Raw genomic sequence first — 16,622 nt, 5'->3', positions numbered from 1 at the left:
GCATGTGGTTTATGTGGGACCTGGTGAACGAACCGAGGTCCCTTGGCTTTGCAGGCAAATGCCTTAACTGCTAAGCCATCTCTCCAGCCCTCAGATAAATATTTTTAAAATTATTTTTATTTATTTAGAGCCGGGCATGGTAGCACACACCGTTAATCCCAAGTGCTGGGATTAAAGGCGTGCACCACTACGTCTGGCTAGAATAAAATAAATAATACATTTTTTAAAAACTTGTTGAGACTTCTGGTTAAGATGATGGCGTAGGTACCATGCCAAAGCAGCCTAGGGGGAAAAAAAGACCAAAAAAACTCAGCAAAATACACACTTTTACTAAAAAGTGAGGTTTATAGGAAATTGAAGCAGCAGCAGAGAAGTAGAAGAGAGCCAGAGCATCCAGAACCCTCACAGGCCAGCAAAAGCGGCTCTGTCAGCTCTGCCAACCGCGGCAGCGGCGGCGGCACACCAGAAAGCCCCCAAGATCGGCTCCAGCCGCAGGAAAAGCCAAGTGCGGGCGCTTCCCCTCGCACCGGTGCTCTCCGCAACTCAGGACACATGAAGGGAGAGCGGCAGTGAGCAACGGAGGAGCAGAACACAAGGTAGAAGAACACGGGGAACAGCGAGAGATCCAGAGCAGCTGAGGCTCCCTCCCCTCCCCCACCAACTGAGCCCAGCTCCAGCGAACAGAGCAGCAGTCCCGGGACCTGGCCATGCCAACTTGGGCCGACAGAGGGACACAAGCAGGAGCAGAGTCCTGCAGCAACATCAGTGGCACTGGCACCAGTAACAGCGGCCCCAACAGCAGCAGATCCAGCAGCAGCAGATTCAGCAGCAGTGGTGGCTCTAGAAGTGGCAGCTACAGCTGCAGCAGCAGAGGCAACAGCAGTGGTGGGCCCAGCAGCAGCAGCGTCAGCTGCTGACAGACCCAGCAGAGGCAGCTTTAGCAGCAGCAGTTCCAGCAGCGGGGTGCTGATCTGCAGGGCCACAGTTGCCAGGCTCAGTTTGCCACACAGGAAAAGCCAGTGACCAGTTCCAGAAATCAGAACAGCAGCCCGATGACCAGGCAGCAACTTGACTGAGACCAATATCATCCAAGGTAACTGGGTTTGCATCAGTGAAGGGTCTCACTCGGTCACAAGCTGACTTGAATCCCTCAACAGACCAGAAATCTTAACCTCTATGTTGATAGAGGATCTGGTTGTTATAATAACTACTCTGGCATACATACTTGGGGCTGTTTTTGATTGAATGGGTACAGTATTTAGTTAACTTTTAGAATCTACCTGTATTTTATTCCACTCAGCCTACTTGAATACTCCCATAGCAGGGAAACTCAACCCCTAGGAGCACTTTTGTAGATACTCTGAGAGTCTTAAGAGCCACACCTAACACCTTAAGCTCCTACCCTGAAAATATATAATGCCAAATCAATTGATACAGCTAAGAATACCCAGCTAGTTAGAAAATCCAAGCATTAACTTAATCCAAAATGCAAAAATATATACATTATAACACAAGAAACACTAAAAAGCAAGACGATATAAATCTACCTAAAAGTATTGATGCATCAGAAATGACCTCCAGTGAGAACGAGTTAGAGGAAATGCCTGAGAAAGATTTCAAAAGAATGATTGTAAATATGTTCAAAGAAGTCAGAGAACAAATCAAAGGAGTCAAAGAGGAACTTAAAGAGGAAATCAAAGGAATCAAAGAAGATGCAGGACACCAATTTCATGAAATAAAGAAGGCAATACAAGACATAAATAAGGAAATAGAAATAATAAAGAAAAACCAGTCAGAATTACTAACAATGAAGAACACAGTTAATGAAATAAAAAACTCTGTAGACAATCTCACCAGTAGAATGGATGAAGGAGAGGACAGAATATCTAAGCTAGAAGACCAGGTGGCAGATCTAATACAGTCCAACAAAGAGAAAGACAAACTTATAGAAAAGTATGAGTAGGAGTTTCAAGATGTTCAGGACACTATGAAAAGATCAAATATAAGAATTCAGGGCAGAGTAGAAGGAGAAGAACTTCACACCAAAGGCATAGTAGGCATCTTCAACAGAATCATAGAAGAAAATTTCCCCCAAGTTGGGAAAGAGGTGCCAATGAAGATACAGGAAGCCTTTAGAACCCCAGCCAGACAAAACCTGGAAAGAACCTCTCCTCGACATATTATAATCAAACTTCCAAACACACACACCAAAGAAAAAATATTGAAAGCAGTTAGAGAGAAAAATCAAGTTACCTACAAAAGCAAGCCCATCAGGATTATAGCAGATTATTCAACACAAACTTTTAAAGCCAGAAGGGCTTGGAGTGATATATTCTAAGTTCTGAAAGATAACTGTCAACCAAGGTTCTTTATCCTGCAAAGCTATCCATTCAAATAGATGGAGAAATAAGGACATTCCATGATGAAAGCAGGTTAAAGGAGTATTTGAAGACAAAGCCAGCTCTACAGAAAATACTTGATAGAATCCTCCATGCTGAAGAGAAGGAAAAGCACACATATAGGGAACCTAGAAACAACAAGCAATACTCAAATACTAGTTAACACAAGAGATCACAGGTAGAACTGGAACCACACACACACACAAAAAGGCAAACATAAATACACACCTTTCAATAATATCTCTTAATATCAACGGCCTCAATGCCCCAACCAAAAGATATAGGTTTGCAGACTGGGTTAAAAAGCAGGATCCTACAATTTGTTGTCTCCAAGAAACTCACCTTTCTACAAAGGATAGACATTATCTTAGGGTGAAAGGTTGGAAGATGATGTTTCAAGCAAATGGGCCTAGAAAACAAGCAGGGGTTGCTATCCTAATATCAGACAGGGTAGACCTTAGTCCGACGTTAGTCAAGAAAGATAAGGAAGGTCACTTTATATTGATTAAGGGCACACTCCAACAGGAGGACATTACAATCCTAAACATATATGCACCTAACATGGGGGCTCCCAAATTCGTCAAATAAACACTATTAGAACTAAGGTCACAGATAACACCAAACACAGTGGTGGTGGGTGACTTTAACACCCCACTCTCATCAATTGACAGGTCATCCCGGGAAAAAATAAACAGAGAGGTATCTGGATTAAATGAGGTCATAGAAGGAATGGACTTAACAGATATATACAGGACATTTCATCCAAAGGCTGCAGAATACACATTCTGTTCAGCAGCACATGGAACATTCTCTAAAATAGACCATATATTAGGACACAAAGCAAATCTTAACAAATACAGGAAAATTGAAATAATTCCTTGTATTCTATCTGACCACAATAGAATTAAACTACAAATCAGTAGCAAGAAAGGCTATAGAGCATACACAAAATCATGGAAACTAAACAATACACTACTAAATGATGAATGGGTCAATGAAGAAATCAAGAAGGAAATCAAAAAATTTAGAGTCAAACGATAATGAGAACACAACATATCAAATTCTCTGGGACACAATGAAGGCAGTTCTAAGAGGTAAATTTATAGCCTTAAGTGCCTATATTAAGAAATTAGAAAGGTCGCAAGTAAACGACCTAATGCTTCACCTTAAAGCCTTGGAAAAAGAAAAACAAGGCAAACCAAAAATTAGTAGGCGGGAAGAAATAATAAAGATTAGGGCAGAAATTAATGAAATAGAAACAAAAAAAAATCCAAAGAATTAATGAAACAAAGAGTTGGTTCTTTGAAAGGATAAACAAGATTGATAAACCCTTAGCAAATCTGACCAAAAGAAAGAGAGAATAGACTCAAATTAATAAAATCAGAGATGGAAAAGGTAACATCACAACAGATTTCAGAGAAATTCAAAAAATTATAGGGACATACTATAAAAGCACATACTCCACAAAGTATGAAAATCTGAAAGAAATGGATGATTTCCTTGATTTATATGACCTACCTAAATTAAATCAAAATGAGATTAATCACTTAAATAGACCTATAACAAACATGGAGATCTGAACAGTTATCAATAATCTCCCAACTAAAAAAAGCCCCGGCCCAGATGGATTCACTGCTGAATTTTACCAGACCTTTAAGGAAGAGCTAACACCATTGCTTCTTAAGCTTTTCCAGGAAATAGAAAAAGAGGAATTCTACCAAACTCCTTCTATGAGGACAGCCTCACCCTGATACCAAAACCAGGCAAAGATAGAACAAAAAAAGAAAATTACAGGCCAATCTCCCTCATGAACATAGATGCAAAAATTCTCAACAAAACATTGGCAAACAGAATACAAGAGTATATCAAAAAGATCATTCACCCTGACCAAGTAGGCTTTATCCCAGAGATGCAGGGATGATTCAATATATGCAAATCTAGAAATGCTATACATTATATAAATGGGTTGAAGGACAAAAATCACATGATCATCTCACTGGACACAGAGAAAGCATTTGACAAAAGCCAACATCCCTTCATGATAAAAGTCCTACAGAGACTGGGAATAGAAGGAACATATCTCAATATAATAAAAGCTATTTATGGCAAGCCTACATCCAACATATTACTAAATGAAGAAAAACTGGAAGGTTTTCCACTAAAATCAGGAACAAGACAAGGGTGTCCACTGTACCCACTTTTATTTAATATAGTTTTGGAAGTCTTAGCCATAGCAATAAGGAAAGAGACACACATAAAGGGGATACAAATTGGAAAGGGGGAGATCAAGTTACCATTATTTGCAGATGACATGGTTCTATACATAAAGGACCCTAAAAACTCTACTAGCAAACTGTTAGAGCTGATCAAAACCTACAGCCATGTAGCAGAATAAAAAATAAATACACAGAAATCAGTAGCCTTCATATATGCTAACAACAAACACACAGAGGATGAAATCAGAGAATCACTCCCATTCACAATTGCATCAAAAAAAATAAAGTACCTTGGAATAAACCTAACCAAGGAAGTAAAGAATCTCTACAATGAGAGCTTTAAAACACTCATGTGAGAAATTGCAGAAGACACTAGAAAGTGGAGAAACATCCCTTGTTCCTGGATTGGAAGAATCAATATTGTGAAAATGGCAATCTTACCTAAAGCAATCTACACATTTAATGCAATCCCTATCAAAATTCCAAAAGCATTCTTCATGGAAATAGAAAGAACAATCAAAAATTCATTTGAAATCACAAAAAATCTCGAATATCTAAAATATTACTGAGCAACAAAAATAAGGCTGGTGGTATCACCATACCTGATTTTAACCTATACTACAGAGCCATAGTAACAAAAACAGCATGGTACTGGCACAAAAATAGACATGTAGATCAGTGGAACAGAATAGAGGACCCAGATGTAAGCCCAAGTAGCTATAGCCACCTGATATTCGATAAAAATGCCCAAAATACTCATTGGAGAAAAGACAGCCTCTTCAGCAAATGGTGTTGCGAAAACTGGATATATATCTGCAAAAGGATGAAAATAGATTCTTCTCTCTCGCCATGCACAAGAATTAAGTCCAAATGGGGCTGGAGAGATGGCTTAGCGGTTAAGTGCTTGCCTGTGAAGCCTAAGGACCCCAGTTCGAGGCTCGGTTCCCCAGGTCCCACGTTAGCCAGATGCACAAGGGGGCGCACGCGTCTGGAGTTCGTTTGCAGAGGCTGGAAGCCCTGGCGCGCCCATTCTCTCTCTCCCTCTATCTGTCTTTCTCTCTGTGTCTGTTGCTCTCAAATAAATAAAAAATATTAAAAAAAAAAAAAAAGAATTAAGTCCAAATGGATTAAAGACCTTAACATCAGACCTGAAACTCTGAAACTGTTAGAGAAAAAAGTAGGGGAAACCCTCCAACATATTGGTCTTGGCAAAGACTTTCTGAATACAACCCTAATTGCTCAGGCAATAAAACTACAGATTAATCACTGGGACCTCATGAAATTACAAAGATTTTGGACTGCAAAGGACACAGTGAAAAAAGCAAAGAGGCAACCTACAGAATGGGAAAAAAGTCTTCTCCAGCTATATATCTGATAGAGGATTAATATCTAGGATATACAAAGAACTCAAAAAGTTAAATAATAAGGAATCAAATAAGCCATACAAAAAATGGGCTATGGAACTAAATAGAGCATTCTCAAAGGAAGAAATACGAATGGCATACAAGCATCTAAAAAGATGTTCTACGTCACTAGTCATCAGGGAAATGCAGATTAAAACTACATTGAGATTCCATCTCACTCCCATCAGATTGGCCACCATCATGAAAACAAATGATCATAAATGTTGGTGGGGATGTGGAAAAAGAGGAACCCTTCTACACTGCTGGTGGGAATGCAATCTGGTCCAGCCATTGTGGAAATCAGTGTGGAGGTTCCTAAAACAGCTAAAGATTGATCTATGACCCAGCTATAGCACTCCTAGGCATATATCCGAAGGAATCATCTCATTTCCTTAGAAGTATGTGCTCAACCATGTTTATTGCTGCTCAATTTATAATAGCTGGGAAATGGAACCAGCCTAGATGTCCCTCAACTGATGAGTGGATAATGAAGATGTGGCACATTTATACAATGGAGTTCTACTCAGCGGTAAAGAAAAATGAAGTTATGAAATTTGCAGAAAAATGGATGGACCTGGAAAGGATTATACTAAGTGAGGTAACCCAGGCCCAGAAAGCCAAGCACCACATGTTCTCTCTCATATGTGGATCCTAGCTACAGATCATTGGGCTTCTGTGTGAGAATGAAAATACTTAGTAGCACAGACCAGTAAGTTAACAAGGAGACATAAAGGGAAGAGAAAGGAAGGGAGGAGGGTACTTAATAGGTTGATATTGTATATATGTAAGTACAATGATTGTGATGGGGAGGTTATATGATGGAGAATGGAATTTCAAAGGGGAAAGTGTGGGGGGGAGGGAGGGAATTACCATGGGATACATTTTTATAATCATGGAAAATGCTAATAATAAAAAAAAAAGAACTTGTTTAGCCAGGTGTGGTGGCATACGCCTTTAATTCCAGCACTCGGGAGGCAGATAGGTAGGAGGATCTCCATGAGTTTGAGGCCACCCTGAGATTCCATAGTGAATTTCAGGTAAGCTTGGGCTAGAAAGAGACCGTACCTTGAAAAATAAAAAACAAAAAACAACAACAAAAAAATCAAACACAGGCTGGGAGTAGTGGTGCATTCCTTTAATCCCAGCACTCAGAAGGCAGAGGTAGAAGGATTGCTGTGAGTTTGAGGCCACCCTGAAACTACATACTGATTTCTAGGTCAACCTGGGCTAGACTGAAGCCTTACCTTGTAAAACCAAAAAAACAAAACAAACACATACAGTACTGGAGAGATTGCTCAGTGGTTACAGGTGCTTGCTTGAAAGGTTGGCAGCCTGGTATCACTTCCCCAGTACCCATGTAAAGCCAGATGTACATAGTGGTACATGCATCTGGAGATTGTTTATAGGCACAAGAGGCCCTGGCCTATCCATATCCATTCTGTCTCTCTCCTTATAAATAAATATAAATAAAAATATTTTTAAAAAAACATACAAACCTGAGCATTTTTGTGCAAGCCTTTAATCCCAGCACAAAGGAGGCAGATGTAAAAGGATCCTGTTTGAGGCCTGCCTGGGACTACACACACACACACACAGAAGCAAAAGACTGCCTTTTTTTTTTTTTTTTTTTTTTTTTTAAGGTAGGATCTCACCAGCCCAGGCTGACCTGGATTTGGTAGGTAGTCTCAGGGTGATCCTACCTCATGGTGATCCTACCTCTGCCTCCCAAGTGCTGAGATTAAAGGTGTGTACCACCACACCCACCTCAAGACTTTGCTTTTCTAGATATTTCATGTACAGGGTGTTATATGGTGTAAGTTTCATCAGTTACTAAGCCCTGATTGGTTGCAGAAGACCCTATAGCCAGTGAGCTAAGCTATAAATTAGTCAAGCTATAACCAATTAACTGACTGGCTAAGCTATCCATACCTTTCTTTTTTCTTGCGATGCTTTTCTGATTAAGTTGTTGGCCCTGTCAGGATCTGGTTAACTTGCAAATTGTTTCATTTGGCTTTACTCTGATATTTGTTAGTAAATTCAATTGCTCTATGGAATTTTCCTTCCCTCCACCCCAGGTAGGGTCTCCCTCTATCCCAGGTTGACCTATATAGTCTATGTGTCTTTGTATTCTCAGGATGACCTCATACAGGGATCCTCCTACCTAGGCCACCTTCTTGTGTTTTTTGAGGTAGGGTTTCACTCTAGCCCTGGTTGACCTGGAATTCACTATGTAGTCTCAGGGTAGCCTCAAACTCATGGCAATCCTCCCACCTCTGCCTCCCAAATGTTGGGATCAAAGGCATGTGCCACCATGCCTGGCTACCTAGGCCTTATGAGTGCTAGGATTAAAGGTGTGCACCACCACACCCATCCAAATTGTTTTTCACTGTTGCTGTTCCATTTTATATTCCCATGTAATAGGTTTCCTGTTCTGTCTTATAAACACACTCATTTGGCTTTTTCATTAGCTAGTCCAGTGGGTGAGGAGTGGAATCTCATTGTGAAACCTGGTAGCAGTAGAGCAGTTGTCTTGAACATTCTGCCAATCTGTCTTGGTAACTACCCTGTTGGCTAGGTGAGGCAAGGTGAACAGGTGAACAGCCTCAAGCATGAACGACATTGTGACATTGTTCTCAGTCATGGTGTTCAGCAGTTTCTCATGGATAAATACATTTCAATTTTTCATGTTTCTAGTCAACTTCCAGTGCCTACCTGGGGTGTTTTATTTTATTTTTATCTTGTTTTCATTCTGGGCTTTAAAAAAAAATTTTTTGGGTGTGTGTGTGTGTGTGTGTGTGTGTGTGTATGTGTTTCTAAGTACCAATAAGTCTTTATTCTCCCAGGAAAAGAAGGGTAGGAAGAGTCAGCACGTGTTACAAAATGACTAGAAAATAACAAAGGAAGGAGTGCAGCAAAATCAACCAAGAAATATAAACACCTCAGTGAAGGGGCCACCAAAGCCCAAGAGGGCATAGTCTCCTGCAGTTCAGGAAAGAGAAGGAATGGGGAGAGAACGAACAGACACATTTCCCCCCTCCTTCCCCATAAATTCAAGACTTCTCACAACGCTTTGGTTTCTAGCAGTAAACATGGAGTTACATTCGTCCATCTCTATTAAACAATCTTGTGGCCACTTTGACATAAGTTTCTTGCACCTGCATTAAAAGTTCCTGAGTGGGGCTGGAGAGATGGCTTAGTGGTTAAGCCCTTGCCTGTGAAGCCTAAGGACCCCGGTTCAAGGCTCGGTTCCCCAGGTCCCACGTTAGCCAGATGCACAAGGGGGTGCACACGTCTGGAGTTCGCTTGCAGAGGCTGGAAGCCCTGGCGTGCCCATTCTCTCTCTCTTCCTCTATCTGTCTTTCTCTCTGTGTCTGTCGCTCTCAAATAAATAAATTAAAAATTAAAAAAAAAAACAACTCCTGAATCTTTAAAAAAAAAAAGTTCCTGAGTGATTTGAATATACATTCATATTCCCTTTTCTGGTCTCTAGACCCCACTTTCTACATGGAAGGCCCCCAGTTGTTTTTCTCTACTTAAGGATTACAGAATAAGTAGGTCTAACCTATCCAAACACCCCAAAGTATGTTTGGTAAGAATTAGATCAAGAAATGGTTTGGGAATGACGACTCACATCTGTAATCCCAGAATGATAGAGGATAAAGAAGGAGATTGAGACAAAGCTGGACTTCAGAACTGGACCCTCTCTCAAAACACCAACAAAAATAGGGTTTTGACTCAGGTTGGGACCAAGGGGCAGGAGTCCCAAGCTCCTTTAGTATTTTTGCACACATCATTTAAGAGTTGTAGAAATATTTCAAGAATTAAATGTATCGGAGTATGTGCAACTTTTCTTTAGAGGGAGAAGAGTGTAGAGGAGAGGCTGTGTCAAGACAGAGGTTTGGGTCCAAAATGGGAGAGTGGGAGCACAAAACACATGCCTTAATACTGTCACTATGAAAAGAGGCCCCTTCCCCAATTATGTTTCAGATCCTTTTGTTTGGTGCAGAACCTTTTGTCAAAGATGCTCTGGCTATTTTTCTCAATACAAAAAGTTTTGTAAACAATAAAACCCCAAAGGGGCTGGAGAGATGGCTTAGCGGTTAAGCGCTTGCCTGTGAAGCCTAAGGACCCCAGTTCGAGGCTCGGTTCCCCAGGTCCCACGTTAGCCAGATGCACAAGGGGGTGTACGCGTCTGGAGTTCGTTTGCAGAGGCTGGAAGCCCTGGCGTGCCCATTCTCTCTCTCTCCCTCTATCTGTCTTTCTCTCTGTGTCTGTCGCTCTCAAATAAATAAATAAATAAACTTAAAAAAAAAGTTCTGTCTAATAAAACCCCAAAGAACATTACGACCAAAACATAATATTTATACAAATTAGGCCACCTAGCCATCACCAACTCAGAGACTCAGCGAAGTCCTACGAAGCCCAGACAACTACCATAATTAGAGGGGGGAAGCATTTGGGGATACAAGAAACCAGGAGTAGACATACACCACCCAGTGCATTCTATTTTTTGAGGTAGGATCTTGCTCTAGTCAAGGCTGACCTGGAATTCACTATGTAGTCTTAGTGTGACCTTGAACTCACAGCAATCCTCCTATGTCTGCCTCCCAAATACTGGGATTAAAGCATGTGTCACCATGTCTTTGGTCTTTTTTTTTTAAGTTTTGTTTTGTTTTTTAGCTAGTGTCTCACTCTAGCTCAGGCTGACCTGGAATTCACTATGTAGTCTCAGGGTGGCCTCAAATTCATAGAGATCCTCCTACCTCTGTCTCCCAAGTGCTGGGATTAAAGGCGTGTACCACCACACCCAGCCTCTTTTGGTCTTTTGAGGTAGGGTCTCACTAGCTCAGGCTGACCTGGAATTCACTATGCAGTCTCAAGGTGACCTTGAATTCATGGAGATCCTCCTACCTATGCCTCTAACCTTCCAATACACGAATCTTTGAGGAATAAACCATACAGAAGCCATATCAATTCACTAGAGCCATATCAATTCACTTTTTTGTTTTTGTTTGCTTTTTTCAAGGTAGCCCAGGCTAGAACTCACCTAGAGTTCCAGGCTGGCCTTGAACTCACAGTCATCACACTACCTCTGCTTCCCAAGTGCTGGGACTAAAGGCGTGAGTCTCTGTGCCCAGCTATTTCAAACTCTCATGATGACCACCTCCTGCCCTACTCCACTGCCTCTAAGAATGATAGTTTAAGCCAGCCAAGTGCCACTAGCCTGTAGTCCCAGATACATGGGAGGTTGAAGCAGGACTACTTTAGCCTAAGAATTCCAGCCAGCCAAGGGTACAAAGTGAGGCTCTTTCTCAAAACAAACACATAAACCAGCTGGGCAACACAGCTCATGTCTGTAATTCAGCACTTTGGAGGCTAAAGCAGGAAGGTAAATATGAGTGTGAAGCCAGTCTGGGCTACATAATTCCAGGCAAGCCTGAGATACAGAGACCCTGTCTGAAAATAAAATTATAAAATACAGACAATAAAACAAATGACAATTTAGTAAGGGAACATCTTTACTTAACTAGAACACTACCTGCAACACAGTAAGTGCTCAATCATTTTACTAGAAGAAAGCAGGCAAGAGCTCAGGATATGTCTTACTGCACCACTGCCAGCATCTCTTCTCCCCTAGGATGGCCTGGCCAGGAGGCATTGTGAGTCATAACTGATGGGGTAGTGAGTGGTCCAGAAATTGGGCCAGGCATGAAAGTGCAACTTGGCACCTCCACCTCATCATCAAGGTAGGCACAACACGCTGCAAGGATTGTCGGGGAAGGATCTTCCCAGAGAATTGCATCCTCAAAGGTGGGCCTTGTGTGCAGGATGCCAGAGATGGTGGTCTCTATGAATTAGGCCTGTTATTTCTTTGTCCTCCCTCCATGGGCAGAAGAGGAATTTAAAACAACCTAACACACAGCTCCCTTTCTCACACAACAGAATCAGCACTTACTAGGTCGGGGTAGTTGAGGGGGGAAGGGTAAAAGAAGCAGGTAGAATGAGACTTATGAGGTGTAGTCTGTTTGGAACAGAAGTCTAGTATGCATAATCCCAGTTACCTTGGAATGCTGGACATGGGTCTAGGCCAAGGCATCTGTCCCAGGATGTATGTAATGATCAAACTAGACTGTGGTTAACATACACATCTTCCCAGGTGGACTAGAATTCTTGAGGGCAGACAGGCTGTGGTGGTGATGGATCCTTCTCACACAAGGGCCTGGCATGCATCTGGTGCCAGTACACAACTGTCAAGTAACTGAACCATGTGGGCAGTAATGGTGTTGATTATACTGGATATCTAAACAGTTACTTTTCAGAATTCATGTTTAATCCTGGCTTTATAAGCCTTCAACAGTTCCCTTTTACAGAATGATGTCTAAACTGCCTGCACAGCTACTCAAGGGCATGCTGGTCCACCTTTCTAGATTCCTTTTTTGCAGTTTCCAGAATCAACCATTCCACACATCTGGAGCATGATCTCACCCCACTTCTAATAAGCCTAGTAGTCCTCCATTACCTATTCGTATTCCATCTGGCAAAGTACTGCTTGCTTGTCCTTCCTTTACCCGTGGCCCCTTTTCAGCTGTGGCTCAGGGAACAGAACCCATTATTATTATTTTTTTTTAAAAGTATTTTATTTATTTGAGAAAGAGGCAGATAGAGAATGGGTGTGCCAGGGCCTCCAGCAACTATTAATGAACTCCAGACGCATGAGCCACCTTGTGCATCTTGCTTTAAGTGGGTACTGGGGACTCGAACCTGAGTCCTTCAGCTTTGCTGGCACGCGTCTCAACCACTAAGCCATCTCGCCAGAGAACCCATCTTTTATGTAAATATCTTAGCCAGGACAGAAGACCTAAAATAATAGTCTTGACTGAAAGGTGGTTTTGGAGAAAGAAGTTGGTTGTGACTGTGCCCTCCAGGTGGCCTGCCATAGTTAGCCCGGCGCATCAGCCACAAGGCAGAGCCATTGTTGACCAGTCTCAGGATGGGCGAGGCAGCTTGAGTGGAGCAGACTGCTCACCCGGGAATCTGTTCTTCAGCAGTGCCCTAGCTCTTCATCATTCTGGACGCCAGAACTCCCCAGCAAGGGCGCAGTCGCTGTCGCCAACGACCTGGCGGACCCCCACTCGCCACCTGCCCGCCAGACGAGAGTCGCCCGTCCCTCACCCTGGAGGACGTCCAGTGCCTGGCTGCGGGCCTCGCGGGCCGCCTGTGGGAGCAGCTGCGGCAGCTCTGGGCCGACCGCGCGCTGCGACGCTTCTCGCCGCGGAGGCCGCCGCTGCGCCGCATCTCGTCCATGTCCACCTTCTACCTGCTGGACCACCGCACGCGCCAGGCCGAGCTGGGGTTGAGCTACGGCGCGCCGCGCACGCGCCTCAGTGACAAGGCCTTCGTGTTCCGTGGCGGCCAGTGGGAGGCCGAGGGCCAGCTGGCGCGGCCCCTGCGGCCCTCCGCGACCATCCCGGCCTGGAAGCCGCAGGGGCAGCGGGGCAAGAGTCCCGGGCTGCTGGAGGAGAACAACTACCTGAAGCTGCAGCAAGAACTGCTCATGGACATGCTGACCGAGACCACCGCGCGCATGCACCTGATGGAGAAGAAGGTGGAGCCCGAGGTCAGCCCCGCGGCCGCCGCGCGCGTCTGGCAGAGGAAGCTGCGCAAGCGTGACGGCGCCAGCTGCATGCTCATGATCCAGTCGCGCGCGCTGGAGTCGCGGTGACGCAATAAAACCTGGGGCGGCGCTCGAGCCCCTCGACCTTCGACCCTCGCCGCCCGAGTTCTCGGCGGGGCCATGCTAGTGGGTGAGGGTGGGCTGCCTGCTCTCCGCCGCAGACACTTGGTCAGGGTGTCCTATGGGACGATGCTGACTAGCCCCCGTCTTGGGGGCGGGGCAGATGGCGAGTAATGCTTTACAGGCCATCCGAGGGCGAAGTCAGGGAAGCAGAGGAATAGCAAGCAGTACTCTGGGAATGGAGGCCCACGTGGGCTGGGCAGCGGTTTACACTTCGCATTTAGTGGTCTGGACCTCTTTGCTCCACTGGGTTAGAGCCCAGGGGTCTGAACATTAAATATATATATTCCATCTCTTAACAATTTTCTAAAAGGCCGGGCGTGGTGGTGCAAGCCTTTAATCCCAGCACTCAGGCAGAGGTAGGATTGGTGTGAGTTCAAGGCCACCCTGAGACTACATTTTGAATTCCAGGTTAGCCTGGACTAGAGTGAGACCCTACCTTGAAAAAAAAAAAAAGGAATTGGACAGTAAGATTACTGACTAGGAGAGGAGAAAGCCAACACAACACCTTTACCAAGGTGGTCGCTCAGCTTCAAGGGCTGCTTGGGCCTAAAGACATTTGGGGGCACTGAGGATAAAGTAAATTACTTATTGACTGATTGCAGCACTGGGACTCCACTTCAGGGCCTCACATATTCTAGACAAGTACTTTACCACTGAGCTATAGGCCCCCACCCACATTCAAGTTTTCAGCTTTACAATAGTTAAAAATAAAAAGATAACATGTATTTAACAGAAAATACTTGGAATTCTGAATTTACATTTTTTATTTTTATTTATTTATGAAAGAGACACACAAAGACAGAAAATGGGCAAACTAGGGCCTCAAAGCTGCTGCAAGCAAATTCCAGACACATGTGCCACCTGGTGCATTTGGCTTATGTAGATATGGGGATATTGAACCTGGGTCCTTAGGCTTTGCAGGCAGGGGGAGGAGAGGAGAGAGCGGGCAGGCCAAGGCCTTTAGTCACAACAAACTCCAGACATGCGTCAACATGTGCATCTTGCTTTACGTGAATACTGGGAAATGGAACCTGAGAACTTAAGCCTTCCTGGGCAAATGCCTTAACTGCTGAACCAGCTCTCCAGCCCTGAGAAAACTATATACATACATACATATAGATTTTTATTAACAACTTCTATGATTATAAACAATATCCCACGGTAATGCCCTCTCTCCTCCCATGTTCCCCTTTAGAACTCCATTCTCCATCATACCCCCTCCTCCTCTCAATCAGTCTCTCTTTTATTTTGATGTCATCATCTTTTCCTCCTATTATGATGGTCTTGTGTAGGTAGTGTCAGGCACTGTGAGGTCATGGATATCCAGGCCATTTTGTGTCTGGAGGATCACGTTGTAAGTAGTCCTGCCCTTCCTTTGGCTCTTACATTCTTTCTGCCACCTTTTTCGCAATGGACCCTGAGCCTTGAAAGGTGTGATTGAGATATTTCAGTGCTGAGCAGCCCTCTGTCACTTCTTCCCAGCACCATGATGCCTACTGAGTCAGCCCAAGGTCACTGTCATCTGAAAAGAGAAGGTTCTGTACCAAAAGTGAGAGTAGCATTAACATATAGGTATGAACATTAAGAGAAGTGCTTACTGGGCAGTTTGATGAGTATAGTATATACATTTAGCCAGACAGCAGCAGATGTTACTCCCCTAGGGCTCATGCCTAACCTTGTTGTAGATTTTCAGTATCAGGGATGTATTCCCTCCCATGGAGCGGGCCTACAGTCTAATTAGAGGGCAGTTGATTTCCACCATGACAGATGTGCCACTATTGCATGGGTTGGCTCATTTGGCCTGGCCTGCAAAATATAAGGCTTGCAATGTCTACTGTTGAGTATCTTCACTGGTCATTTCTCCCTCTCCCATTGAACTGCATGCAGAATGGCTTCTTCTAGCTTTCTGTCAGCTGTTCTACATGCAGGAAGTTATCAGCTCAGTTCCACCAGAATTTTTCAGTGGCCTTGCAGCCCAAGTATGTGGAGTCTTCAGCAAGTGTTTTAGCATCTTCTCCTGGTGGGAAACCAAGGGTCTTGGCAATGGCCTCTAATGTTTGAGGGGGCATCAGGGACCTCTGTGGCCAACAACTCACTGGAAGGTATTGCATCCCTGGCACTGAAAATTTTCTAGTAACAATCTACAGCTCTTGAGTGTTTCCATATGATTTATTTATATCCTTTTAGATTTTGATTAGCCCTCTCTCCACCTTTCCTTTACCCAATCTCTTCCCCTGACCTCACTTGGGCCTTTTCACCTCCATTAATCTATTCTTCTACTTACATATATACAATACCCCCCTTTCTTCCTTTCTCTTCCCTTTATATCTCTTTTCTAGTTTACTGGCCTTTGCTACCGAGTTTTCTTCTTTTTTAAAAAATATTTTTTGTTCATTTTTTATTTATTTATTTGAGAGTGACAGACACAGAGAGAAAGACAAATAGAGGGAGAGAGAGAGAATGGGCGAGCCAGGGCTTCCAGCCACTGCAAATGAACTCCAGACGCATGCGCCCCCTTGTGCATCTGGCTAACGTGGGACCTGGGGAACCGAGCCTCGAACCGGGGTCCTTAGGCTTCACAGGCAAGCGCTTAATGGCTAAGCCATCTCTCCAGCCCCCGAGTTTTCTTCCTACTCACACAGAAGTCCAATCATTTTTAGCTAGGATCCACATATGAGAGAGAACATGCAATGCTTGGCTTTCTGGGCCTGGGTTACCTCACTTAGTATAATCCTTTCCAGATTCATCCATTTTCCTGCAAACTTCATAACTTCATTTTTCTTTTTTTTTTTTGGTTTTTCAAGGT

At 43.6% G+C, this 16,622-nt stretch overlaps 1 protein-coding gene across 1 annotated transcript; it reads left to right on the top strand.

The window, feature by feature from the left end:
- Positions 1-13,275: 13,275 nt before the first annotated feature.
- Positions 13,276-13,872, top strand: Cby3 (chibby family member 3). Its single transcript, XM_004666530.2, has one exon. It carries the CDS (start codon positions 13,322-13,324, stop codon positions 13,739-13,741), a length of 420 nt encoding a protein of 139 aa, XP_004666587.2. The 5' UTR covers positions 13,276-13,321; the 3' UTR covers positions 13,742-13,872.
- The last annotated feature ends 2,750 nt before the right edge of the window (positions 13,873-16,622 follow it).

The sequence above is a fragment of the Jaculus jaculus genome, chromosome 6 (genome assembly GCF_020740685.1).
Source record: "Jaculus jaculus isolate mJacJac1 chromosome 6, mJacJac1.mat.Y.cur, whole genome shotgun sequence".
NCBI classification, from domain to species: domain Eukaryota; kingdom Metazoa; phylum Chordata; class Mammalia; order Rodentia; family Dipodidae; genus Jaculus; species Jaculus jaculus.
Note: the sequence above shows the minus strand (reverse complement) of the source record. Positions and strands in the feature narration are given on the sequence as shown.

Bases quoted from the DNA above. Each gene is read 5' to 3' on its own strand.
- Cby3 (XM_004666530.2), top strand. From the start codon at position 13,322: ATGTCCACCTTCTACCTGCTGGACCACCGCACGCGCCAGGCCGAGCTG.